Raw genomic sequence first — 26,620 nt, forward strand, 5'->3', positions numbered from 1 at the left:
TTTTTTTTACCCTGGAAAAATGCACAGCTCTGACTGTGTCGATGCCTTAATTGAATTTATTTTTTTTTCTTTTTGTGGTAGTAAATCTGTTTACAGAAACTTGCACACAGCATTTTTCATTCCATTTCTGACCTGCTGCACCCCATAAGGGATAGAGGGAGGAGCACTGGAGTGATAAAGCGAGGGGGGGGGCTGCCAGGTGTCACATAAGCTGTCGATCAGCCCTGCTTCCCTCTTCACCACAGTCCCGTCATTGGCTTTGGAAATGTTGTCAACATAATATAACCTCTTATACAAACAGGTTAAGCCAGTATTTGTTGTATTCAATTGGGCGAGTGGCAGAACCACCAAAGAATTTGATCATAGTTGTTTGCAGATGATTGTGCTCTATTACCATGTCACCACCTCTTAAAATGTACTCTGGGTAAAACGATCACATAGCTGCCATGCTCAGCATCTGTCAAAAGTGCACGTAACGTCAAGCACATTTAGGTAACATCCATTTTTTTAAATTTGTTTTTTAGTAACCGCATGAGGTCAGTGGCTGTTTGATAGGAAAACTTTGACAGAATACAATCTGTATGATGTCTGGATCGCACTCCTGCTGTTTTTTTTTTTTTTTAGTGTTTTTAAAGCTTTGCTGTTGAGGACTTATTTGCTGATTTATGATGTATTTATTGTCAGTTTCTCACTTGTGTCAAACAGTTGAGCACTGTTAAGCTATGGTGCAAGTGGTTAATCAGCAATGAACAAAAGTCACCCCAGAGTGTTATGGAACAGTCTAAATTGTAATTCTTAGTTTAAATTAAAGGTTCCCCAAAAGGTCTGGAATCAGCATTTAAATGGCTTTGATTAGAAGTTAAGTGTTTTGTAGATTTTCTTTTTTGGAGCTCTTGATATTGGTATGCTCAGCAGTGCTTCCATGTTTCTTGGGATGCACCGTGCTGCATATTTTCCATCTTTTCCTGCTCAAACCTCAGCTGATTGGCTGAGCACTCCTGGTTTAAACCAGCTCTCACTCACTCTGATACCTGTGCAGGATGGAGCATGGAGGTGAAAACATGCATCGCCGAGCATCCTGAGGAAGTTGGAGGACCAGTATTCAAGCTAAACGATTAGCATCACCATCGTGTTATTTCTCTTTAAAGCCAGTTACAGAATTTTGCCTTGCACAGAAAACATCTCATACTGACACTTCTTGTGCAGTGAATATCCATCCACCGGCGATATGATGTATGTCGTGCAGACAACAGATGGTCCAATAAAAATGTGAGTTTTCAGGACACCTTAAAGCTGTTGATTCTTTATTTAACCTTAAGAAATTCCAGACAACCGTCACTGACACGACCCAGTCTGTTTAAATTTATTATGATATACACAGAATGTTGCATTAGGAGTCCATTCAAATTTTTACTTGTTAAAAATTTACATTTTTTAGACTACACTGGAAGTCAAAGCATTTCATTCATCAAGTTCATAGCTTACTATTTCATTATTAATAGAGTGGTTAAAAATTTGTTTTTGTGCAAATTGCCATCTTTATATATTACAGAACCTGCAATAACGTCGTATCAGACACACAAACACACACTTTATACATCTAAATCCTGCAAGTTGCCCCAACTGGGTCCCACCTTGACTTTGGCCTTTAGTTTCACGTACAGTTTTAACGCCGACTCCATCTCTCTCTTCACTATTTGAGCAACCTGACAAAAGAGGGGTGTGGCAAAAACCGCTGTTTACCCACTTGTTAAAGCACACATTTGAAATGAGCATTAAAGAGGTTTGGCTTTGGCAGAGAGATGAGCTCTGAGTGCTCTTACAGTTGTGTGTAAGCAGATACACTGCCTATCTCATACCTGTATGAGGTCTTCCTCTGTGGTTTCATAAATGAGTTCATCGTGCAGCTGCAGAACAAAGTAGGCACCTCTCAGACGAGACGCCGCGGCCCTGCGCTGATTGTCTGTGGGTTGGATAAGCAGCAGACTGATGTACTCTGTGTGTTGCCGAGCACAGGAATGAATGACGGGGGTGTGTTACCTGAGCGTGTGTGCTGGTGGGACAGTGAAACTGTAGGATACGTTTTCTGCAGTCGTTTCTGGATGTTCACAGTGGCAATTTTAACAATGTCTGCTGCTGAACCCTGGACAGTCGTGTTCACAGCCTGACGTTCTGCCTGAATCACCGAGAAGGTTTCAAAAAGATGTTTTTAAACCACAAAGCTTGCATCTAAATTTTGACTGTTTCTGCTGCATGCTTACGTGTGCTCTGGTGTGTGAGTTGGTGTGAGTAATCCCAGGGAGATATCTTCTGCGCCCCTTCAGAGTCTGAACATAACCATTTTTTATACAGTTCCTCACTGTTTCTCGAAGAAAAAAGTTGATCCCTGAAGCACAAAACGCAACATAAAGGTGCTACAAGATTATGTGCTTGTGTTTTTTACTAATTGATTTTGTTTAGGGCCCTATCTTCCATCCAGTGCAAAGCAGTGTGTAGCACTAGTATGTTGGTTTCCAACCACTGCAGTCATTTTCACGCCGAGCAACCATGTTCATTTAGCAGCAGGTGCACTTGCGCTCATCTGGTGCACCCATGGGTGTGTTCATGTTAGAGTGAGTCTGGAGCACTGAAACAGCTGAACTTCATTACACATTTGCTCACAAGTTAGGCGATATTTTCAGACATGTCAATAAAAGCACTTGTGAAAAAAAAACAGCATTTCCATTGAGTGATTGAATGTGCCTGCTAGGTTTTGTCCTCTCCAGAGAACTATAATTTCAACTGTCATGGTGATGAACGGGTAAGTCCTGCTAAATAATTGTTTCTTTTTGAATCCAATATTGCCAGAACGTCACCTCTTATAAGATACAGGTACAGTGTCATGTATTTCAAAATGTGAATCTTTCTGTATATCATGATCTATAAAAGCAGGAAGTGTTTCTGTTGTAGTTTTTCTAAATGCAGCTTTTTCAATTTTCATTACTTAAAATTCCAGAATTTGGAGGATAACGGAAACCGCCGATTGTCAGGCAGCAGAAGGCGACTGATCTACAGACTGACCAAAACAGCCTAAATTTCAGCACTGGGTTTTTCTACTATTTACATGATGACATGCGATAGGTTCACAACAGATGTTAACTTGTGTAAACAAAACAAAACTAAAAAGTAAATAATGGAAAAATACAAAACTTCACCTCAGTTTCCCCTCAGGGAGCTTTGGTGGCTTGACACTTTATAAAAAAAAAACATTAATCTAAAGTCCAACAACATTCCATTTATGGTGGAACTATACAGAAAGGTAGAAAATTATCACATTTCAGAAGATCAAACCAAAATATATTGTAATTAAATACTAATATTGCTGAACTACATTTGGCACAGTTTTACCATAAATGGAACTATTCCCAATGTTAATTTAATTAAATATTTTAATGAAGAAACTAATGAGTGACCTAAATGAGAAGAGTACATCATGTACCTTTGTATCTGGTTTTAAAACTCTCTATGTAGCAGGCTGCATCGTTCTCCTCCACTCCCATTTGTTCCCCCAAAGATTTGGCTCCCATCCCGTAAATAATGCCGTAGCAAATCTGCAAACATGTACACAACTGATACAGAGAGGAAGCATGCATGACAAGTTTTTGAGTCTATTTTAAATTCAGACCATCGATTTCACTTGAAGATGAAATTACAAAAAAAAAAAAAAAGTTTTTTTATGAAGGAGACAAACTATTTTGATTTGATGATGTTTTGGACTTTTAAATGGCACTGCAGCCGTACCTGTTTTGCTTGTTGTCTGAGGTTGTCGTTCACAGTCTCTGGGTCAACACTTTTCCACTCTGCAGCAATGCAACGGAAAACATCTGCTCCTCCGTTCAGAACCTAACACACACACACACTTTAACATTTTGTGAGGTTTTCTTGTATAACCTCACTTCAGTATACCTCCAACCTAAGTGGTTACTGGCCATCCCAAATACTCAAAAACCAGAGAGCCATTCATGCCACAGCACTTAAACTCGGGATGACACTTTTTGCATTTTTTTTTTTAAATGGTCTTGTAATGCCTACTCTTATTTTTTTTTTTTTTTTTGGGTGGGGGGCTGTCTTAAATGTGTCATTATCTGGCCTCTATGTTTTGTATTCTTTTTACATTTCTTTATTAATAGCTATTACTTTGTCACCTTCCGTCTGTGAAAGATACACTCTTTTGGCAATTCCAGCTGTGTCTCTCACCCACTAACCTGCAGGAGGCGCTGATCCTTGGACAGGTGAGCCAGCACTCTGAGCTCCAGCTGGGAATAATCAGCTGCGAGTATCATTCCGCCTACAGTCAGAGTGGGTGCACAGTCAGCGCAGAGACACACAGGTGCCAGAAAAGTAAGCACCAACACGACAAATACATCACCCGAAAAAGGCACAAAGGCGTGTCTCATGCTGACAGAGAAAGCGGGGCCTCTGTCTGTGCTGTCACCTTTCAGTGGAGGGATCACAGAATGTCTCTTGCTGCTATGTCAAAAGAATAATGAGTATTAATTGGGTTAACAAACTCAATCGATAGAGTAAATTAAAAATTGATTTTCATACTTTGACCTGGAAGCATGTTACTGCGGTGACCCCGAGTGGGGAAAAAAAAAACAAGGGAGCAGCCGAAGAGACTTACTTTTTTTTGTTTGTTTGTTTTTTTAACCTGAAAGCATGTTATTTTACTAGGGCCTCAAAGAAACCCCCCTTAAGTTTACCCTGACCTCACCGTGTGAACTATCAGGTAAAGTGGCCTTTCGAGTGTTGACCTACCCAGGCTTGGTCATCATGTGGTGGCCATCTTGTGATGGTGGACGCTCACCCACCATCGTGGGCATGTAAATGTCAAAGTCTTTGGGAACATTCTGTATGTTGGGTTCGGTGAAGCTCACTCTACCTGAGGGAATTTTTCACAGGTGAAAAAACAAAACTAACTCAAATACATCATACTGCGCAACAGTTAGTCTACGGGCTAAGAGGATTTTGGGGTAACACCTAAGATAAATAACAACCATGGCCTATAGAAAAATGTATCACAGCCTTCCAGATAGTGCAGGAGATAACAGAATATTTGCAGAGGAATCGTTCAAATCCGGTTACAAGCACCAAAGTTTGACTGTGTATACCTTTTGGTACATATTTTAGAAAAATAACAGCCATTTGAATTTTCAATAGGGGGAGAAGTAGGGGTCAATTGAAGAACTGCATAGGGGTAAAAAAAAATTATTCCAATCAAATTGAAAGCTATACCACATTATGTGTCTGATCACAAAGATTCCAAAAAGGTGTAGTTTGGACTATCTGTGACTGAATGTTCTGGAGTTATGGGGTAAAAACAGCAAGCATGGTGACAAAGGTCACTTTCAGTTTGTATAGGGGTCAAAAGTTAAAGTTTCTCCAGTTTTGGTAAAACGTGGTGCAAATTATTGGTTGAACTAATAGGATTAACAAATGGAATAGTTCTGACTGTGTTGAATTTTTGGTCTCCAAAGTAAAGGTCAAAAAATGTCGACATCCATTGGATTCTATGACATGTGACATATGTTACCCCGTAACATGATAACTAAGCATGACACATGGTGCAAACTATTGCGCCATGTTTTACCAAAACTGCAGCAACTTTAACTTTTGACCCCTGTACAAACTGAAAGTGACCTTTGTCGCCATGCTTGCTGTTTTTACCCCATAACTCCCGAACATTCAGTCACAGATAGTCCAAACTACACCTTTCTGGAATCTTTGTGATCAGACACAATGTGGTATACAGTAGTGTTCAGAATAATAGTAGTGCTATGTGACTAAAAAGTTTAATCCAGGTTTTGAGTATATTTCTTATTGTTACAAGGGAAACAAGGTACCAGTAGATTCAGTAGATTCTCACAAATCCAACAAGACCAAGCATTCATGATATGCACACTCTTAAGGCTATGAAATTGGGGCTATTACTAAAAAAAGGTAGAAAAGGGGGTGTTCACAATAATAGTAGCATCTGCTGTTGACGCTACAAACTCAAAACTATGTTCAAACTGCTTTTTTAGCAATCCTGTGAATCACTAAACTAGTATTTAGTTGTAAAACCACAGTTTTTCATGATTTCTTCACATCTGCGAGGCATTCATTTTGTTGGTTTGGAACCAAGATTTTGCTCGTTTACTAGTGTGCTTGGGGTCATTGTCTTGTTGAAACACCCATTTCAAGGGAATGTCCTCTCAGCATAAGGCAACATGACCTCTTCAAGTATTCTGACATATCCAAACTGATCCATGATACCTGGTATGCGATATATAGGCCCAACACCATAGTAGGAGAAACATGCCCATATCATGATGCTTGCACCACCATGCTTCACTGTCTTCACTGTGAACTGTGGCTTGAATTCAGAGTTTGGGGGTCGTCTCACAAACTGTCTGCGGCCCTTGGACCCAAAAAGAACAATTTTACTCTCACCAGTCCACAAAATATTCCTCCATTTCTCTTTAGGCCAGTTGATGTGTTCTTTGGCAAATTGTAACCTCTTCTGCACGTCTTTTATTTAACAGAGGGACTTAGCTTCACACGGGCATCTTCTAACTGTCACAGCACTTACAGGTAACTCCAGACTGTCTTTGATCATCCTGGAGCTGATCAATGGGTGAGCCTTTGCCATTCTGGTTATTCTTCTATCCATTTTGATGATTGTTTTCCATTTTCTTCCACACGTCTCTGGTTTTTTGTCCATTTTAAAGCATTGGAGATCATTGTAGATGAACAGCCTATAATTTGCACCTGTGTATATGTTTTCCCCTCTCCAATCAACTTTTTAATCAAACTACGCTGTTCTTCTGAACAATGTCTTGAACATCCCATTTTTCTCAGGCTTTCAAAGAGAAAAGCATGTTCAACAGGTGCTGGCTTCATCCTGACGTAGGGGACACCTGATTCACACCTGTTTGTTCCACAAAATTGACGAACTCACTGACTGAATGCCACACTACTATTATTGTGAACACCCCCTTTTCTACTTTTTTTTTTTTTTTACTAATAGCCCAATTTCATAGCCTTAAGAGTGTGCATATCATGAATGCTTGGTCTTGTTGGATTTGTGAGAATCTACTGAATCTACTGGTACCTTGTTTCCCATGTAACAATAAGAAATATATTCAAAACCTGGATTAATCTTTTTAGTCACATAGCACTACTATTATTCTGAACACTACTGTAGCTTTCAATATGACAGGAACATTTTTTGACACCTATGCAGTTCTTCAACTGACCCCTACTTGGCCCCCTATTGAAAATTCAAATGGCTAATGTTATTTTTCTAAAATATGTACCAAAAAGTATACACAATTAAACTTTGGTGCTTGTAACCGGATTTGAATGATTCTTACAATTATCTGCTGTACTAAGAGTGGGAGCTACAGCCAGGTCGGGTTCAGTAACACTGCATAAAACAAAATAAATGTTCAAATCGTGTTGAAAAGCATCCCATGTTATTTATCTGATAATAAATATTCCATAAAGATAAAGTAGTTTGCGCTGTCTACAGCAGAAAGGTGTAGCACCATGTGGTAAAAATGAGAAAAAAAAAAAAAAAAAAAACGGTGACAAAGGCCAATTTCAGTTTTAGCTGCTTCAATTTTAGTAAAAAGTGATGTACATTATTGGTTGAACTAATAGCATTTTTTTTTTTAATTAATGGTTTCCACCATTTGTTAACCTCAGCAATCACATTATGTGGAATAATACGTCATACTGTATGTCATAGAAACCAATGGATGTTGACCCTGTTTGCTCTTTACTTTGGAGATTAAGCATTGAAAATAATGTAAAATTACTCCACTTTTTAACCCATAATTTGCATCACTTTACCTAAATTGGAGTAGCTATAAAGTGTGACCCATATACAAACCAAAATATCACTATTTTTTGCAGGTTTTTTTCACCCATAGGTCACCATGTAATGTGCAGACTAAACTTTTTTGATACCCTTTTGATCAAGTAAATGTGGTATACTTTTCAACATGACTGTAGCATTTTTTTGTTTTTACCCGTGCGTAACCATTAATTGACCCCTAACTAGCTACAGATGCCACTTTGGGCAGGCTATCACACATTTTGGTGTACTGAGATTGAATTGTCTGTACAATGCTGTTAAGTCACCTTAGGTGGTACCGACTAAGTCAAAATTGGGTGGTGGCCTCATAGACTAAGAGAAAATAGAATCTCAAGGTATGTCAGTATGCCTGTGTGGCACCTGTGGCTGTGTGGGTCTGAACCATAGGGTAGATTCTATCCATTGCAAGTGCTGGATGGTGTTGCTTCTCTCTTTGCAGGGGGAAAACCACTTTCGTTAAAGCATTGGTGATCCTCCTCCACTCCAGAATCACACCTGGCAATGGGTGCAGTGGGTGCAGCTTCTCTAAAACATCCTGACACCATCATTTAAAGAGTTCAAAGGTCAGTTTTTCCCTCATTGTCATAGTCTATTTCAGTGTTTTGCAACAAGTTGCTTCACCTTGGTGGTACTGAACTGCTTTCCAAGTCGCACTTTGCAGCCTCCTCTCCTGGTATAGCCCAGAGTCTTCTTACACTTTGACCCACCCATATCACCGTTAGGAGGCAGACGGAGCTCTAAGAACAACACCTACAGTGGGAACACAAGTTTGTTGAGCTGAGGTTTGTGTTTGCTGAATGTCTGAATGTTGTCGGCGAGCTGAGTTGTCGTACTTGTGCAACGTCATCGATGCTGGTGAGGGAGAACCTGTGTCCAGCCAGGTCGTAAGCCTGAGATTCCAACGCTGCGAGCTTGGCTTGCATCACATGTTTTTGTCTTTCACACTCCTCGACACTGAAGCCGAAGCCGTTCAGTTCCAACAGAGCCAAACATAGCTGCGAAGGCATCTCCATACCCCTGAATAAATCTGACACGTATTACGACGTTAAAACACTGACACCTTCATCCTCTGGCTGACTGACTGTTAACGTGTACGCTGTTATACCCAGCATGCCATCTGTCTGTAGCAGGTCGGTGAGACGCTCCATGGCAGCGTACACAATCACACTCTCAGTTGCTGCCCGAACACGGGAACACTGTGCACCTGCACACCCGAATCCATCCAGCAAAGGTAGTTCTTCTGGACAGTAGACTGTCACCATATTTGGTAAAGTTCTCTCTTCACTTCCAGGGTCGACCAACCAGCAGGCCACCTGGTCGAAGTCACACACACACACACACACACACACACACACACACACACACACACACACACACACACACACACACACACACACACACACACACACACACACACACACAAGGCTCCAGTTTGTATGAAATTCCAGGCAATGGCATGACTGTGTTAACCAGAATGTGACTGTTTATTTATTGACACGTTTTCACCTTTGGGTCTTCGCAGTTTCCCTGCAGGCTGATACCACAGCTCAATACTAGCGTCTTATACACCCGGATGATGTCATAGGCAACAACCACATTCCCTGAACTACCATCCAGTGAGCAGTTCAGACAAGTCTCCACCTGCTTCAACCTCTCGCTCACCGACAAATCATCATCCAGTGGCGGAGGGGCCAGACTGGAGCTCAGACCTGGTTAGGAGGCGGGTGGCAGGCTGATGTTAGGAAACACTTTCTAGTGACTTTGTGAATCAAACGTGTGTTTTTACCTTTGCTCTGATCTTCCTGGAGAGATATGTAATATGTATCTCTTGCACCCCAGCAGACAGACAGTCCAATAAGCACTAGTCCATCTTTGTTCTTCACTGGAAACCCATCAGCCCTGTGAGGCTTCTGACGAGCAGCAGATACTGCAGAGAAAAAGCCAGACAAAACTGATTACCCTAACAAAGGCTGTTTTTGGAGGACTGGGCTCTTGCCAGTTGAGAAAAATATGGAATTATTTGGCTTCAATGATTAGTGCTACGTATGGAGGGAAATGGTGAGAAAGACCATTCCAACTGTGAGGCATTGGAGGCAGCATCGCCATCATGCTTTGTTTGTGTGTTCCAGGAAAGGCGACTGCACTGGGCCAAACAAAGAACATCCTGAAAATGACGCGTTATGAAGAAATTCTCAAGCAACACCTCAAGACATCAGCCAGAAAACTGAAGCTTGGTTACAAGTGGGTCTTCCATCTGGACGCCAGTACAAAAGATACCTCCAAATGTAAGTTATGATGAAATGGCTTGCAGACAACAAAGTGAAAGTGTTAAGAGTATTGGAGTAGCTATGCCTTGATGCAAATCCCATCAAACCTTTGTAGACTGGAAAAAGTGTCTGGGCAAAGAGGTCCACAAGCTTGACTGACTGACACCAGCTGTCAGGAGAAATGGGTCAAAATTCCAGCAAAATATTACAAGAAGCTTGTTGAAGGTATTGCAAACATTTCACTTAAGTTAAAGATGCTCAATCCATTTTTATTTATTTATTGGTGCATTTTTTGGTATATATTATACAAATAATGAATGTTTATGTGTTCAGTGGTAAAGCTGGAACGTACCATTCAACGAGGCGAAGCAGAGTTGAATGGTACGTTCCAGCTTTCAGCGAATTAAATATTGGTTCCATTGAAAGAATGAAAAAAACATTCATTATTTGTTTTATATAACGGCTAAAACAGATCCTTGTCATTTGATATTTTATTGATTTATAAACAACAGAAAAGGGACTGGTGCTTAACAGTCCAACACAAACTTTAAATAGGAGTCCAAAACTGTGAAGATGTAGCCCGTGAGGCCCTGCTCTGACTTCGTGTACTTACCAAAAAAAAAAAAAAAAAAAAAAAACGAAAACGTGGTAGTCGGGGCTTGCAATAGCAAATTTCATATAGCACCAAAATTGCATGCTAAATAAAGAACTATTGCACAGTCAATGAAACACAATGGCAAATGGTACGAATAATCCATGTCACGTGACATACAACCCACCAATCAAATGACAATGATCCACTCAGCCGTTACATAATTTGGTATATAATTTAATATACACATGAAAGATGGTTTTTCTCCAAGAAATATACTTATCAAAATGTCCTTGTGAAACAGTTTTCTTTCTCCTGTACACAAGTTAAAAACAAAAAAACACCTGAGCAATCAATGACAATCTAAACACAGCAGGCATGCCATCTGGGGGTGGTACCGTAGTAAAACACAGACAATTAAAAGGTAACCAAAGACTAACAGCATATATAAATTTTTCCCAATTCAAAATCAAATATAGAACATTCAAAATGAAACTAATGTGTTATTCTTGACTTTTAACAACGACCTTTCTTAAAACAAGCTCAGCTTAGGTTAAATGGCTTTATTTGAAATGTTTGGCAATACTAAATGTGTGGAGTTGAGCAAAACTGAGTTTAAAAGTTTTCAATGGCCTCGAATAATAAAAAGCAACTTTGCAGGAAGCTGAGACAATTCTGATCCAGTTTTACTGTTTAAAGGTAATGACACATTTTGATTATCTGCATTACCTTTTGCATGTTTTCCTCCGATTGCCCCGTCAGTCGGCTCTGTGCTTCCATGTTTTTCACAGGCCAGAGCCAGCGAATAGCGCTCTTTTGTCTTCCACTCTTCAATGAAAGTGTGGAAAAGGCGACTGTCACTCGCTACATCTATGATGGAAAATGTCCTTGAGCTGCTGTTAGTGAGACAAACATCCTGGGACAGTTGAAGTGCAAAATCTTTGTTGACGACTGCTGATTCTGAATCAGAAGGAGGCCTTGGCACAGGGGAGGATGGAGAGGCACAGTCCTGGGTGTGGTCCAGGTTTTTGTTGGGAGTTTGTGAACTAGAATTTGATTTATCTTTGGACTTCTGATCAGGCTCAGAGACAGACTTGTGGTTGTGGTTCATTGTAAATTTCGATCGGTTTTGGTCTGAACCGGTCTCTGATTGAAGAGCAGTTTGGTGAAGTTTAATTTGTGCCTTGTGAGATTTTGGAGCTACTGCTGGCCTGATGGGGCATGTCGAGGGAGTCGACTGGTTAAGTGGTTGAGCAGTGAGCGGTGACTGCACAGACGAGGTGGTGAGTTTCACTCTTGGTGTCACAGGTGCGGATTCCTGAGTAGGGGGGATAAGGTCACCGGCTGAGCCTGGTCTCTCTGGCGTATTGTGCACAATGAGACATTTATCCTCTTGGGAATCGCTCCCAGCAGCAGCAGCACATCTTACAGTCACATTTTCTCCTTCTGTGCTGGCCATTGGTATTCCTTGAACATCTTGTGTGTGTATTCCAGCGCCTGTTGGGACTGATGTAGAGTTTTGCCAGGCCTGGTCAGACATACTGGTCCACTGGTCAAAGATGTCTTGAAGACCAGGACTACAGTAATGAATGCTTTGAGAAGGTTTTTGAACATTTGGATGTGAGATGGTATTCTCCAAAAACACAGGATTATCCCTCTCCTTCTCTTCCTCCTCTACATATTTCCTGTTTTTGCTCTCTTCACTTACCCGTCCCAAACCGCGTTCCTGATGAGCGATACAGCTGAACTCTGGCTCTATCGCCTCAATTAGCTGTTGCTCCAGTGGAACTCTGTCAGTAGTGGGTTTCGACTCATGAAGGTTAATGTGATCTTCTTCCTTCGGTGTTCTCTCTTCATGCATCAACAAGCTCTGCCTCTCTAGGAAGTGCTCGCCCACCAGCAGTGAGTCACCCCATTCTGAGAGGTTGAAGGAGGACTCGCTCCACTGCATTGCCTCCTGCTTTTCTGCCTCCTGGTTAGCGAGAAGCTCACTGCGCCGCCGCTGACTTGATGGAAGGTGGAAGTCTTCTCTGACCTGGTTAGCAGGCTCCTCAGCAACCACTTGGTCCGAGGTCTGTTGTGGGCTCAGAACATCCAGCAGAGAGCCATCGTACAGGCTGTCAAATAAGAAGCTACTGCTTCCGTTAAGAACCTCAGAAGCAGCCTGGTCGGAACAGGGATCTTCAGTTTTGTTATCCATATCTGAACCACCACCTGGACCAGGAGAAGTCTGTGAAGACATCAGAATCTTTAATTTGTAAGGGCAGATTATCTGAATAGTCAGCATACAGTATAATTCTTGCAGCTCACCTGGTGGTTGGTGTTAAGAAGGAGGTCCATCTGGCTGTCTGTCAGCGAGATATTAAATATGGGACATGCTGGGTTGTGACCTTCCACCTCAGCAGGTGCCGGTAGTATTTTCCCCTCCTCTGCAGTATCATTCGATCTATACTGGTTTTCCTGCTGACGTTTCTGAGTATCCAAATCTACATTGTTGCCATTTCCAATTGGACTCCCTCCACCTCCTTTAGCTCCCTCATCTCTTGCGTACAGTTCAGGAGACAAAACATTATCGACCTCTCCTATCCTTCTTCGCTTGGACTCAGGAGCTGAGGCTGGAGAGGTGAACACAGGTCCATCTGACATATCTGTATTTTGGGGAGCAGGCACAGTGGAAGAAGAAGGAGTGGCAGGCAGCTGGACTGCAGGTGTCTGTTTCTGATTTGACGAAGCGGCTTCGGATGTTGACATGTTTAATATCTGCACAGTTTCCAGATGATCTTGTAGGTTTCTGTCAGTTTGTATGGAGTTGAGGACTTTGCTTAGTGCTCTTGAGTGTTTCACTGTCCCTGGCCGCACATGCGATGTGGTATCCTGTCTTTCCCCTGCCCAGGATATTAATCCTCTAAATCGAGGAGGAGGTCTTGAGGAAGGTGAGGAGCGAGGAGGTGGTGGCGGTTGAAGCACAGGGCTGGACATAATTTCAGCTAATTCCTGTGTGACGTTCCTTTCAGGAACAGACCAGTGAACTTGCTGTCCCTCTATGCTAACTGGGATGGTCTCTTCATTCATCGGCACTCTTTTCTGCTTTGCTTTTTTCCACTCATTCCCTCCTTTCTCTGACTTCTTGCGGCTTTCATTCCCTCCATTACATCCTTCTCCTTTCCTTGCTTCTGTCCTTCGCTCCACTGGTCTGTCGTTACTGGCTTGTCCTCTTTCTAACTCTGTCTTGTCTTTTGTGCTCTTCTCCAGTTGTCTCTTCTTTTCCTTGTCCTCAGGATCCCACTTTGTTTGCTCTTTCTCTTTTCTGCCTTTCATTTTCTTGTCCACTTTGGTCCCACTTTGACTTTCTGCTTTAATCTCTTCTCTCTCTCTGTCAGTTCTGCTCAGAAAGCTGACCTGGTCTTGGAACACTTGATTGTCATTCATCTTTGTTTCATGTCGGCTGCCAGATCCACGTTCTGAGTGGGTGCTACGACAGGGTTCTATAACAACAGGGAACCCGGCAGCAAGTGTTCCCGGGTCCAACTGGACTCCTAATTTAGCCAAATCTTCCCGGAGGAGGAGCTGTGCTTCAGACACGATCTCAGTGGCTGCTTCCTGCTCTGTCAGGGCCCGCCCACCGCTGACCCAAACACAGCGCAGACTCCGTCGCTCGGCTGCCTCCACCTCACTCTCATCCACTGCACGTTTAGAGCTGGAGGAGACAAACGGTATAGGTTTGGCTTGAAGTTCTGGATTCTGCTCATGGGAGGTTTTGTTGGGTTAATAGCAGCTACATGCACACACACAAATAATGTGACAACTAGGTTAAGTTTTGGACTTGTTCTTCAGGCTTATAGCTACTGCTTGCCCTCTTGAGGTTTGGTGCATAGTCTTCAGCTTTGGAAAATCCTGTAAAATACAGTGAGTTAACAAATGAATGGGTGGACTGACAGACAGATACGTCCATCTCCTGCAGTTTGTTAACACGATAATTAGAAAAAAAATTGATATTATATTGTAACACACCAAATTAAAATTAAATGAGGAAAAAGAAAATTGTTTTGCCTAGGTAATATCCCAAATACATCTCTGCCGCCCGCTGGATGGTCAGTGGATACTGAATGGATGGTGGACTAGAAACAGGTGTGATCGTCAGTGAGATTAATCCAGAAATAAACACATTCCTCCACCTCCCCCCTCCCACATACGTAAATCTACCTCTTAAACGGGATGGCATTCCTCAAGGCTTTCTCCACATCAGACACAGTTGCTCTGGCCAGCTCAGCGACAGTACAGAGACCTTGTGCATACAGGGCTCGGGCTCGTGTGGCATTCAAGAGAGAAACTCTGACCAGGTCGACCAGTTCCCTCTGAACTCCAAAGCTCAGTCTGGTTTGGTACTGAGACAAGAGCAGTTCCATGTTGTGCCAGCCAAGACGTCTGCAGAACACCATCACCATACCTGAAGTGATAACAGCAAGGTCAGATGTGTTTTCATCTTTGTCAGGTTTTTTGGGTATGTTCTTGTGTTGCTAACACTGACCACTTACAAAACAGAAATGCAACGAGTGCATCTGTAAATAATGAGGACTTGGCTCTAAAAACAGTGTTACCGTTTTGCATCAGCTTCATTGATACTACCATTAGTTTAGATCCTGTACAATTGTGCCCATCCGCCAATCGGTACTATCAGAAGGTTTTTATATTTGTAGTACCCTCATATAATGGCAAATTAAGAAATACTGAGCATGCTTTTGCATGTGCTGGGACTACCATATATGTATTTATGACAAGAAAATAAGCACGCCGGTGCAGAGGTTATTAAGTAGGGGTGCATTGATCCCATATTTTGGATTAGTATTGGTCCAATATTGGCCAAAATTGTTGGATCATATATTGGAAATAAAAAACAAAAAACAAACAGGGCACCACGGTGTCTTAGTGGTTAGCACTGTTGCCTCACAGCGAGAAGGTCATGGGATTGATTCCCACCTGTGGCCTTTCTGTGTGGAGTTTGCATGTTCTCCCCGTGTTTGTGTGGGTTTTCTCCTGGTGCTCCGGCTTCCTCCCACATCCAAAGACATGCAGGTTAAGTGAATTGGAAACTTTAAATTGTCCGTAGGTGTGCGTGTGAGTGTGAATGTGTTTGTCTATATGTGGACCTGCGACAGACTGGCGTCCTGTCCATGGTGTACCCTACCTCATGCCCTTGTGCTGGGATAGGCTCCAGCCCCCCGCGACCCGATCTTGGATAAGCGGTTGAAGATGAGTGTGAGTGTGTGTGTGAAAAACAAACAACCCCCCCAACCCCCCTTTCATAACTGCTTTATTACTGAGTGATTTTGTTATCATGTTGTGGGCTATGTATATTTTCTTTAGGTGCGTTCCAGAACATTTCAGCTGTGAGAGAGTTCAAATTCTGTGTAATACATACTGCAGTCTTGACCAAAGACAGGCAAATATTACACATAAAGATCAAAAAAATTTGCAGATTTTTGCTCCAACTGATTGCTTCCGCAGGCAATTTCATGGATGAGTTCTTTCCTTGAATTCAAAGTGGTACTTGTATGGAACAAAAATCTGCAGACTGTTGTTTCTGCAGGGAACACACACTTGTGAAGGTATGACCAAATGTAGATACTAGCTGTGCAATGCCCCCAAAAATGCTCTTGAGCACGTACCTGCATATGTGGAGGCAGACTGCTGAAGTGACTGTAACTGCCCGCGACTGCAGTTATATTTGGACGCTACAGTTCCCAAAGGTACCTCCATCACCAGATCCTGTAGTACGAGAGTAGTGAAGAACCTGCAAAGAAGTAACCACGAGAGTACATATGAACCCTACAGTGTTCTTTTCCCTACTGGAGAACTGTGCATACCTTTCTGATGCAATATCGACCAAAACTAAACATTATGAACTTCTGGAATGTATTAATGGACTGTTCCATGGGACTGCAATTCACTGATGAGGTGTTTGTGCGATTAAGTGTTCCACCTGGAGTTTTAAGGTGTATTGATACATCTGTGTGAAGCATTAACTTTCAGGACGACTTTTGAGGTTTGACATTTGGTTCATTACTGTATTAACTGTATTAAGTTTCTGAGTTGATTATGATTTGGATTTTGTCAGGAAATTACTGACTTTGATTGGTTGTTTACAACACGGCACATAGATATATGTACATTACCGTTTGTGAATAGCCATCTGTCTGCGTTGCTTTTCTGTTTTGGCAACATGTTTGCCACTGACAGACCGCGCCAGAAAGCCTTCCTGCACCCCCACCAGCTCTGCCACCCTCTTCATGGAAGACGAGAGTTGCTCCCACAGACAGAAGAACTGATACCAGTCGATGGTCGTCCACTCTGCATACAGAGGGGTGATCTGAGGAGAATATTTACAAGAGTGAGGACTGGTGGATTTGCGAGTTTGAAGAGTACACTTGTCGATTTTGAGCAAGAATTCCTTTATAGTTTACTGCTAGACATGTAAAGTAGGAATGAACATTAATAATACTACAAGAAATACGTTTTTGTACCAAATAAAGAATGTGTAGGTCATTTTCAAGGACAAAGCCTTTCATAGCCCGCTGGAGATCTGCAAATATTCCAAGAGCCTCGGGAGGAGAGAGAGAGGACGACAAGGTGGCAGCACCGAGTTGGGTTGGACAGTACCGCTCGTCTGATAAGCAGAGACAAGAGAACACATAATGTCAGGTGATTAGAGGGACACTATTCTCTGAAATGTATTTTTGTTAACATTTACACACAAAATCTTTGAACACTACGGGCTCTATCTGAGCAATCTATAGCACATCGGGCCAGTACATTTGGGGCGTGTTCAACGCTACTTTATTTTTTTTGGGGGGGGTGGGGGGGACTCTAAGCACAAAGTAAGCAGCGGGATACACAGGTGTCATATTTACTCAATCATGAATGTGCTTTGGATGTAATATGAATTCAACCAGAGTGTAATCTGTCACTGCCTTTCAGAGCTGGGGTACACCAGCAACTGGTCCATTATCATTCAGGCGTTGGACTCGAGAGGTTCTTTGGCGAGATAATGGGTCTGTGCCAATGCATCAAAGCACGCAAGTGGAAACTCGCCACCAAGGCTCCTTGAGGTGAAACACTAAGGTGCTGTTTTGTATTTTTCCATAAGTGTTTACTTTTTATTGTTTAATGGTTTTCACATCATTTTTATTTTCTATACAAACGGTGTCACGAACCAACGTATATGAATATGTAGAAATATCACAACAACTCTGCACTCAACTTTAGACCAGAGTTTTGACGCTCTGTGTCACAACCGGTGGATTGCTGTTTTGAGCCAGCAATCCACCAGCAGTGCGCCTAATCAAACCCCATTTTTAAGTCCACCAAGACACTGAGTGCACAAATGAGCAGAAGTGGACTCACTTTATAAAGAAAGTGGGTGGTGGGTGACCATGAAAATATAAGCGTAGTTGGTTGGAAACTACCAATGACACTTGCGTTGAGATTATTAAATCACTTTTATTCATTATATAATTATGTCAAACAAAGGATACTTAAAATACAACAGAGGTGGGTATACCTTTTCCATCCCTGTCGATTCTGATAAATTCATTCTCCATCAACCATTCAACACAGGATTCAATGGCCCCTTTGTTTGTTTCAGCATCCGATTCCTTTTTGTCATCACACTTCATGGTGGCAGCCAGCAGAGAGCACGAAGCATATGACCTCACATCCTGCGGAGAGCTAGCTACACCTCCGACAATGATCTGCAATTTACCATTTATTAGTCATATGAAACAATTTATCAGGTTCAACCAGCAGCAGCTCCTTCTGTTAGTTAAGTTAAATTGATCAAACATGACCAGCCTCAAGAGAACATGACAAATATTCTTTAAGATGTATGAATCATGTTCTCATTGTCAGATTCAAAGTTGTGTTATGGATTAGAGTTGCCATCACTGAATTGTTGTACCTCCAGGATGGCTCGAAGCATACTAGTAGTGACACCGTCCCCCTCTCTTTTCACCAGGCAGCTGCTGATTGGCTGCAGAGAACCCTGAAGGAGAACAATACCTTTCTGCCGTTCGGCTTCTTTACACACCAGAACACTTTCGCCTGAGTGAGTAAAAACAAGACACTGTGAAACCGAAAGTATCTTATTGATGTATTTTTCATGGACTCAGTTATGAGGAACAGAATGACTGAAATAGCTTCATCCAAACCTGTCGTATCAACTCCTTTTCTCCCTGCACGTCCAGCCATCTGTTTGTATGTCAGTGGATCCAGCACGTGTCCATTGAAGGTAGGGGTTCGGATGATGACCCTGCGGGCTGGGAGATTAACCCCTGAAGACAGGGTTGAGGTGGCAGCTAGGACCCTGATCAAGCCCTGACGAAAAGCTCCCTCCAATACGTCGCGCTCATCAAATGTCAAACCTACAGATATGATAATACAGGATTAATACATAGGCTTGACCTGGTTAAAAAACAGGGACCCCAAATCACACGGGGCCACACATTTGTTTCTCCACAAAAATACTTCGGTAATTAACAGGAAGAAGATGGGACCAGTGAGCTACAGATCAGTAATAGCTATATTACGAAAAGCAAAAGAACAGATCTTGTTGTGTACCCCACAAATAAACTTCAAAAGGATCGTCACAAAAAACTATTATTATAAAGATGAACTATTATAATAATAACTATCATCACTGGCAAATATTAACCAGTGATGAAAGTTTTCTGCATATTATTCGGTCTTCACAGGTAGAGTGTACCACTATTTGACTGGACACTGTTGCAGCACACTGACACAGTGCATTTTACTACCACCACGCCGTATTCAAGAAAGCCTTAAACGCAATTAATGTTAGCATATGCAAGAAGGCATTAATGGTTAATCTTAGCATATGTGGGGACGTAACACTGGCCGATGCAAAATGTTAGCAATGTACTCACAGATGTAGTTTGTCGATTCAAAAACTTTTTCAGGGAGGGCCCTGATAAACTGTACCTTTTTTTGTTTGTTTGCTTTTTTTGCATGAATTAACGTAATATTGTTGTGTCCTGAGGTGACGGAGGTTGCCGTCCTTCAATGGGATGATGTTATTCAGGGATAAGTTTTCCAGGAATTACTAAATTTCTGAATATGGAAAGAACATTGTTAAAATGACATAGTGCATTTTTGACTACTTATAACTTTACCCACGATTAGTATTAGCATTAGCATACGCAGTCACATGTTAATGGGGAGCAATTTTCCTGCACGGTCACACTAACCGTGGTTGGTGGAAAATGTTAATGTGGTCGCAGATGGGACTGATCAATTGAAATTATTTTTTAGGGAGGGCCCCAAATGTTGTGTTTAATTTATTATTATCATTATTTTATTTAATTAACATAATATTGTTGTCTCCTGAGACATTAGAGTTTTCATTCTGCAATGGGAAGGTCCTGTGTGAGTAAGTTCTTTAATACAGACTGTAGTGAAACGCATCGCATCAATGTAACAGTATCCAGGAATCTGGTTAATACCCAGAAGTATTTATCTTTAAAAAACATTTAATAATTACTTGCAGAACACCATCCCACTGCAGAATGGGAACTGAAACACCTCAGGGCAACATTCAAAACAAAAAATTTAAACTGCAATATTTCAGTACACTCTGTGAAAAATAGTTTGATTAAACTTGATATTTTGAGGGTTTTTTTATGTACTTAAAGTAACAGTAAATGCTGTATTTGCAGTATTGTATTAAGTACTGTGCACATACATTCTGTGATTATAACAGGATTTTCAGGGCCCATTATTACTTTAATATACGCTGACAAGGGGTTAATCATTTTATTGTTCTTGCAGTCTAAAGAAAATTCTGTACTGTAAACACACGGTTGTACTGCAGTTAAAAGGTTGCAGTGTTCACCAGCGTGGTGGAAGGCCACGCCCCAAGGCACAGTCCGCTGTAGGATTGTGTCTAAACCGGCTGGAGTTCGTCTCAGCTGTGCGATAACGTCCACCAGCCCCTCCTGATCCAGATTCACCGGCTGGGTCTCCACATCTCGCCGCCCTTCTGAAAAGACGAGATGTGCATTTAATCAGGTTTGCCTTCACACCAAAGAAGATGACACTTTAAAACAAAGTACCAGTGTGTCTGAGGTTGAAGAACTCTCGAGCAATGCTGTCTGCCAGTTTCTCACACCAGTTCTTAGACGGGCAGAACAGCAACACAGAGTGGCCCTCTGTGACCGTCTCGTAACACAAGCTCACGATGTGGTCATCGTCATCCTTCATGTACACATTCACACCGCTTATTAGCAAAGGCAGTAAGACGCTATGCATCAACGATGATAATAGTCTCAAATACCTTAACGCGGAGTGCTGGACTGAACTGCCGAACCAGGGAGAGGCTCTTGTCGAAGATGTTGCTGCCCACCTTGAGATGCTCCTGCAGGGGAACAGGCCTGTAGTCTGTTTGGTAGAGCTCAGCCCCAAGCCAGGAAGCCAGGACTGAGAGATTGGGCAGAGTGGCACTCATTCCAATTATCTGTACTCCCTCAGAAAGGGAGCTGTAGAACAATATAAATGCATGGATTTTATTTTAAAACCATGTCTACATGTTAAAGAAAATGTTGAGAAATGTGTTAAATGACGCAGACCCTGTGGCGTTCTGCTTTTGTACAATGTAGTGTATTTTGGTTAAAAGCAGTTCCAGCAGGTATCCTCTTCCAGAATCACCAACCATGTGCAACTCGTCCACCACCACCACACCTAAGAGCACAAAAACACATCACAACACTCACACACAGCAGTGACACATACGGTGGTACCGCATTCAGTCCTGTGTGTCCACCTGTCAACAAATTACCTTGAACAGTTTTGAGCTGATTTGAACCAAAGTTGTTTGAATGCCCGAGGGATAGCCAAAGGCAAAGTACGAGGGGCGACAGAGGTTTTCAGACTGACCCAGAAAAAGTAGGATGTGGTTTTCCATTTTTTACATTCTGATAAACCAACATTTCCCAGCATTGCACCCAGTGACTCAGACTTCACACATTCTCAAGAAATGCTGGTTTCTCAGAATGGAAAAGGCCACGCCCTACATTTCTCAATTGCCCCATGTAATTTAATTTTGAGAACTAAAATGGCACTCAGAGAGCACATACCTCTGCCAACAGATGAAGTGGATAGGTGATGGTCTAGAGGTTAAAGCAGTGAACGTGAGGCCAGATGATCCTGTGTTCAAATCCCTGTCAGACCTTGAACAAGGTCCCTAATCCCTAAATTGCTCCCGGTATATATCAGAGTGTGAATGTCAGGCATCATTTGATAAGTGCTTCAGATGGAAAAGCACTACAGAACTGCATGCTAATTAAGTCGTCTAACAGGTGCCCATTTGGTTGTGAAATAAATAATTTGCATGAATCAAAAGTGTACGATGTGGGTGTTGCACTCTGAGTATATATTCTTATTTATGTTTTGCATGTTTGTTTTTTTACCTAATAGATCCATATTGTTCTCTTGAATGAGTCTGTTAATGAGAGAGTTGGCTTTTTCGATGGTGCACACAGCCACATCCAGTGTTGTGAAGCCTCCAGCAGCAGAGGTGCTGCCCATATATCCCTCTACACGTACTCCTGCCTCTTGAAAAACACTCTGTAGGATCACAGAAGCAAGTTATATTCCAGATACATGCACAGAGTAGACTGATCTGCACTGTCTCTCTTCCTCACCTGAAGGTAGTGCATCTTCTCTTTGGCCACAGAGACAAACGGCAAGATGAAGAGAGCTTTTCTCTTGGTTTCCAGCACGCGCTTCAACATCAGCAGCTCAGATACCAGCGTTTTTCCAGCGCTAGTTGGGGCTGTCAGGGAAGGAAAGTAAAAATGACGCACCGGAATGAAGCCTTGGATCAGTTTGCGGAGGTGACTAATTTCGTACCAGAGTATACCAGGTTACCGCCCTGCAGCACCTGTCCAACAGCAAGACACTGAGCCTGCCATTCAAACATGCGAGTCACTCCGTGCTTCTGGTAGCGCTCCAGGACTGGTTTTGGTAAACCCCAACTGGATAATAAGAGTTTATCATCCTGGTCCATTGGAGCACACAAGGCTACACCCAGAGCAGAAGAAGAAATATAAACGTTAACTACAGCACTGCGTTCGTAGAGCACAAACCTCCACCAACACTAGTTTCCAATTACACAAATTTTTACCTTGGAAAAACACACTTAGGCGGATAATTCCAGAATTGCCTGGGCAACATCATTATTTCGGTGAACATCAAAGTCATTGGGGTAAAACGTCAACATGTCATCGCCCTTATTGTCTTCATACAATCTGGAATTAGCAAGACTTCCTATAAAACGTGTAAGAGGCACTTAAACCATCTGACCTGCTTGAGGTAACGTGTCACTGAGTAGTGAACTGAGCTCTAAACCGGTGGGAACTGTGAGCACAGAGGCTGACTGATCATGTTCAGGCCGCTGCTGTTTGGCCTGCTTCATGGCTGCTGCCAGCCGGGTGGGGCTGAACAGGATGTAGTCAGGGGACACATCTTGAGGCGAAGAAGCATTCTTATTTATCCCACTTTTGGCTTCATCAAGAGGAGAGCTCTTTCTTTTTCCTGTGCACCTGTGTGCACAAAAAGTCAAGATTAAAAAAAGAAGAGGAAAAAAGTAAAAAAAATACAACAACTGATATTAATCAGGTCTCTAAAACGTGTTGACCCACTTCAGCTTTTACATGTTTCTATTTTATACAACCGAACAAAAGAAAAAAAACAAAAAAAAAAAACATATAAAAACAGAGAGTTTTTGATGACAGCTTGTTCTGGACATGTTAACTTTTACATACTGTGCCACACTCTTTCCTTTTCTTAATGACTGATTCAACCAAACACAAAGAGATATTCACTGAGCGGGAACGGTTTTGTATCCACTCCCTGAGGTGTTTAAAGCCAGCTGGCTGTAAAGGTGAAGGATTTATTGTCATATTAATTGGGGTGACAACTGATACAAATTATTTTGTTTCATATTTAATTTAGATGATGTGGCAGGCATTTGCTCTCACTCTGAGATTACAGAGAATAAATATTTGGAAACATTTTGTATAATTTCTTTTTAATTTGATGTTAGAGTCTACTTTAAGACTCACCTGTTGGAGGGCTGTTTCTTCTGATCCTCTGACACTTTTTGTCTGTGTATCTCACCAGTGCAGGCAGAAGATGTAGCTGTGTGGACGGTCTCAGCGCCCTTTTGAGGTTGATCTGCTTCATTTGTGTTTTCGCTGAAGAGAAGCCGCTGAGCAAGGTCTTCACAGTCAACCCTCCAATCTGGCCTTTGACAAACACCGACCCTGCTACCACAGACCCTCACCTGGGTCCTGTGTTCTCTGCGAGTGCAGTCTTTGATTTGCTCCCTGTCTGCAGCAGGATCTCGTACAGGACTGTTTACTGTGGTCGAACATGCTTTGTGTGCTGCAGGCGTCACAGCATCCGCAGCATCCAGAACCATTAGCATCTCTTCATCCAGAGCTAATGAGGATTCTGCCAGCGGAACCTAAGGCACAAAACACAGCATGTGTCTCTAATCATCTGAGAGTGAAACGGAAACACAGACTTTCTCACAGTTAGTAAAACTTACCATTACATCAGTTTTCCCAGCATCTGATTGTTTTGTATTTACTGTGTCTGACATACAGCCGTTAATCTGCAAAGTGTTTCTGACTGCTGATTCGTCAGGGGCTTGGAAGCTGTGCTCCAAAAAAAAAATATATATATATTATTACAAGTAAAACGTGTGTTGCTGGGTTACCTGGAGGCGTCTAGCTGATATTGTTTTCGATCAAACAATAACATATATATAAGTCCTAGGTATAACATATGCTCAGACTGCGTTAAACGAACCTCTTCTTCTTGATCTGGTGCTGACCCATGTAGCTTTTCTTCTTGACGGTGCTCATACTGAAGGAAAGCTAAAAACACAGACAAACGCGCCACTAAGCTGACGTTAGCTAACATGACATCGGGTAAAGTATATTATAAACTGCGTATAAATATGTGTATCACAAATAAGAAAAGAAACACGAACAGAGTAAAACTTGCTCAGTCGAGCGTAAACATGACTGACTGAACAGAAATAAAAAAAATCCGCCATTCGCAGGAAGCTCCGCCCCCACGGCCTTTCACATTAAAAGGTTCGACGGAACAAATGCAGAAAAAGATAGTTCCTCATTCCGACTAAAACAATCTCTCTCTCTCTCTCTCCACACACACACACACACACACACACACACACACACACACACACACACACACACATATATATATATATATATATATATATATATATATATATATATATATATATATATATATATATATATATATATATATATATATATATATATATATATATATATATATATGCTTTTTTGGTTCTTGTTTTTGAGAGATGCTTGTTGTTTTGTTGCATGCCCTTCTATTCCTACTGTTCTATGCTGCGATGTGACACTGAAATTTCCCCATTGAGGGATGAATAAAGGCTCTTATCTTATCTTATATATATATATATATATATATATATATATATATATATATATATATATATATATATATATATATATATATATATATATATATTGTTGGGAAGGGCATCCGGTGTAAAACCTGTGCCAAATCAACATGCAGATCCACCTTGGCTCTGCTGTGGGAACCCCGAGTGAAAACATGGGAGCAGTCAATGGGACTTAGAGTGAGAGAGAGAACAACTAACTCCTTCATATGTTTGACCTGTGACATTACAATATCAAGGTTTATTTTATAGAGATGTGGGAGTAGACCGATCGTCTGCCTCTGGGTGGTTGCCATCCAGGACCCAAGGCAGTTCCGTAGGTTCCCCCCAACTACACACACACTCACACACACACACCTTCCTGTATGGGCACCAAAGTGAGGTCTGGGAAAATGGCCACTGGGAGTGAGGACCACCCTTTCTGCTATACTTAGAAATAATCTGATACTGCATTTTAACTCTAGATGTCTCTCCAAGTGAAGTTGACACCTCAGATTTTTAAGAATAACTTTGAGAGGAGCATGTTTGCAGCCTCTGGAAGCCTTTTCATTAAAACTCTTGTGAGGACCGGCCAAAATGTCCTCACTTTCCAAAATGATGTCCTCTACCTGCAATGGTCCTCACAAAGATAGCATTAAAAACACACAGACAAAGGAAAAAAGTTTATTCATTTTAAATTTTCTGTACTGGAGAGAAGTTAATATGTAATATAGAATAATATATTAATATATATGTATTTTTGGTATTTAGTGTAGTCATTACAAGCAGTTGCTTCAAAACGCCATTCCAGCATGCACTTTAATATATAATCACAATACACTGAAATGAATCTCCTGTGTCTTGATGCTTGGTAATATATAGTGCTCAGTTAGAAGACCCTGTAAGTCTTTTTTAAGGAGAACAATGCAATTCAAAATGGGAATTAAAAGGAATACACATTAGAAATGTACAGAATTTAATCAATAAAATGAAAATGGTATGTTCAAATTCTTTCATATTTTGCACAGTGATAGTTACCCAAGCAACCAAGGCCTTGGTGGCCTCAATGAAAAAATTGGTTTTGGACTTACAGGTTTTTGCATCTGAACTCTTCATATATTCTGTATTTGTTGTATACACGTATAGTTATGAACATAAATGTACACACTTTTGCTAAAGTTATTCAAACTCAGTTTTCTCCAGGTGCACATACATGTTGTCTGCTATAATATATAATTTATTCTTTTTGAAAAAAACACAGTGGAGCAGGTAGCTCAGTGGATACAGCTACCCTGCTAATATGGAGACCTGGGTTTGAATCCAGCTGTGTC

General features: G+C 41.6%; 1 protein-coding gene across 2 annotated transcripts; it reads right to left on the minus strand.

The window, feature by feature from the left end:
• Positions 1–1,345: 1,345 nt before the first annotated feature.
• On the minus strand, positions 1,346–24,925 carry polq (polymerase (DNA directed), theta). Of its 2 annotated transcripts, none has more exons than XM_034187496.1 (35): positions 24,649–24,925; positions 24,381–24,491; positions 23,893–24,296; positions 23,132–23,379; positions 22,679–22,849; positions 22,471–22,601; positions 22,237–22,393; positions 21,397–21,508; positions 21,105–21,306; positions 20,884–21,025; positions 20,664–20,810; positions 18,964–19,176; positions 18,714–18,856; positions 18,318–18,507; positions 17,281–17,423; positions 16,933–17,126; positions 16,426–16,550; positions 14,963–15,206; positions 13,070–14,456; positions 11,489–12,989; positions 9,687–9,827; positions 9,407–9,609; positions 9,006–9,213; positions 8,734–8,927; positions 8,522–8,650; positions 8,261–8,435; positions 4,798–4,921; positions 4,409–4,509; positions 4,245–4,327; positions 3,781–3,882; positions 3,479–3,590; positions 2,262–2,386; positions 2,041–2,176; positions 1,860–1,963; positions 1,346–1,706 (listed from the first exon to the last, which is right to left on the minus strand). In XM_034187496.1, the coding sequence occupies exons 1-35, from the start codon at positions 24,697–24,699 to the stop codon at positions 1,593–1,595; spliced, it is 8,067 nt and encodes a 2,688-aa protein (XP_034043387.1). In that variant the 5' UTR covers positions 24,700–24,925; the 3' UTR covers positions 1,346–1,592. The 2 variants fall into 2 exon arrangements, with proteins under 2 accessions (XP_034043387.1, XP_034043388.1); XM_034187497.1 differs by having other exon boundaries at positions 23,132–23,370; positions 24,381–24,489; positions 24,644–24,925.
• Between the last annotated feature and the right edge of the window lie 1,695 nt (positions 24,926–26,620).

Source organism: Thalassophryne amazonica, chromosome 15 (assembly GCF_902500255.1).
Source record: "Thalassophryne amazonica chromosome 15, fThaAma1.1, whole genome shotgun sequence".
Lineage (NCBI taxonomy): Eukaryota > Metazoa > Chordata > Actinopteri > Batrachoidiformes > Batrachoididae > Thalassophryne > Thalassophryne amazonica.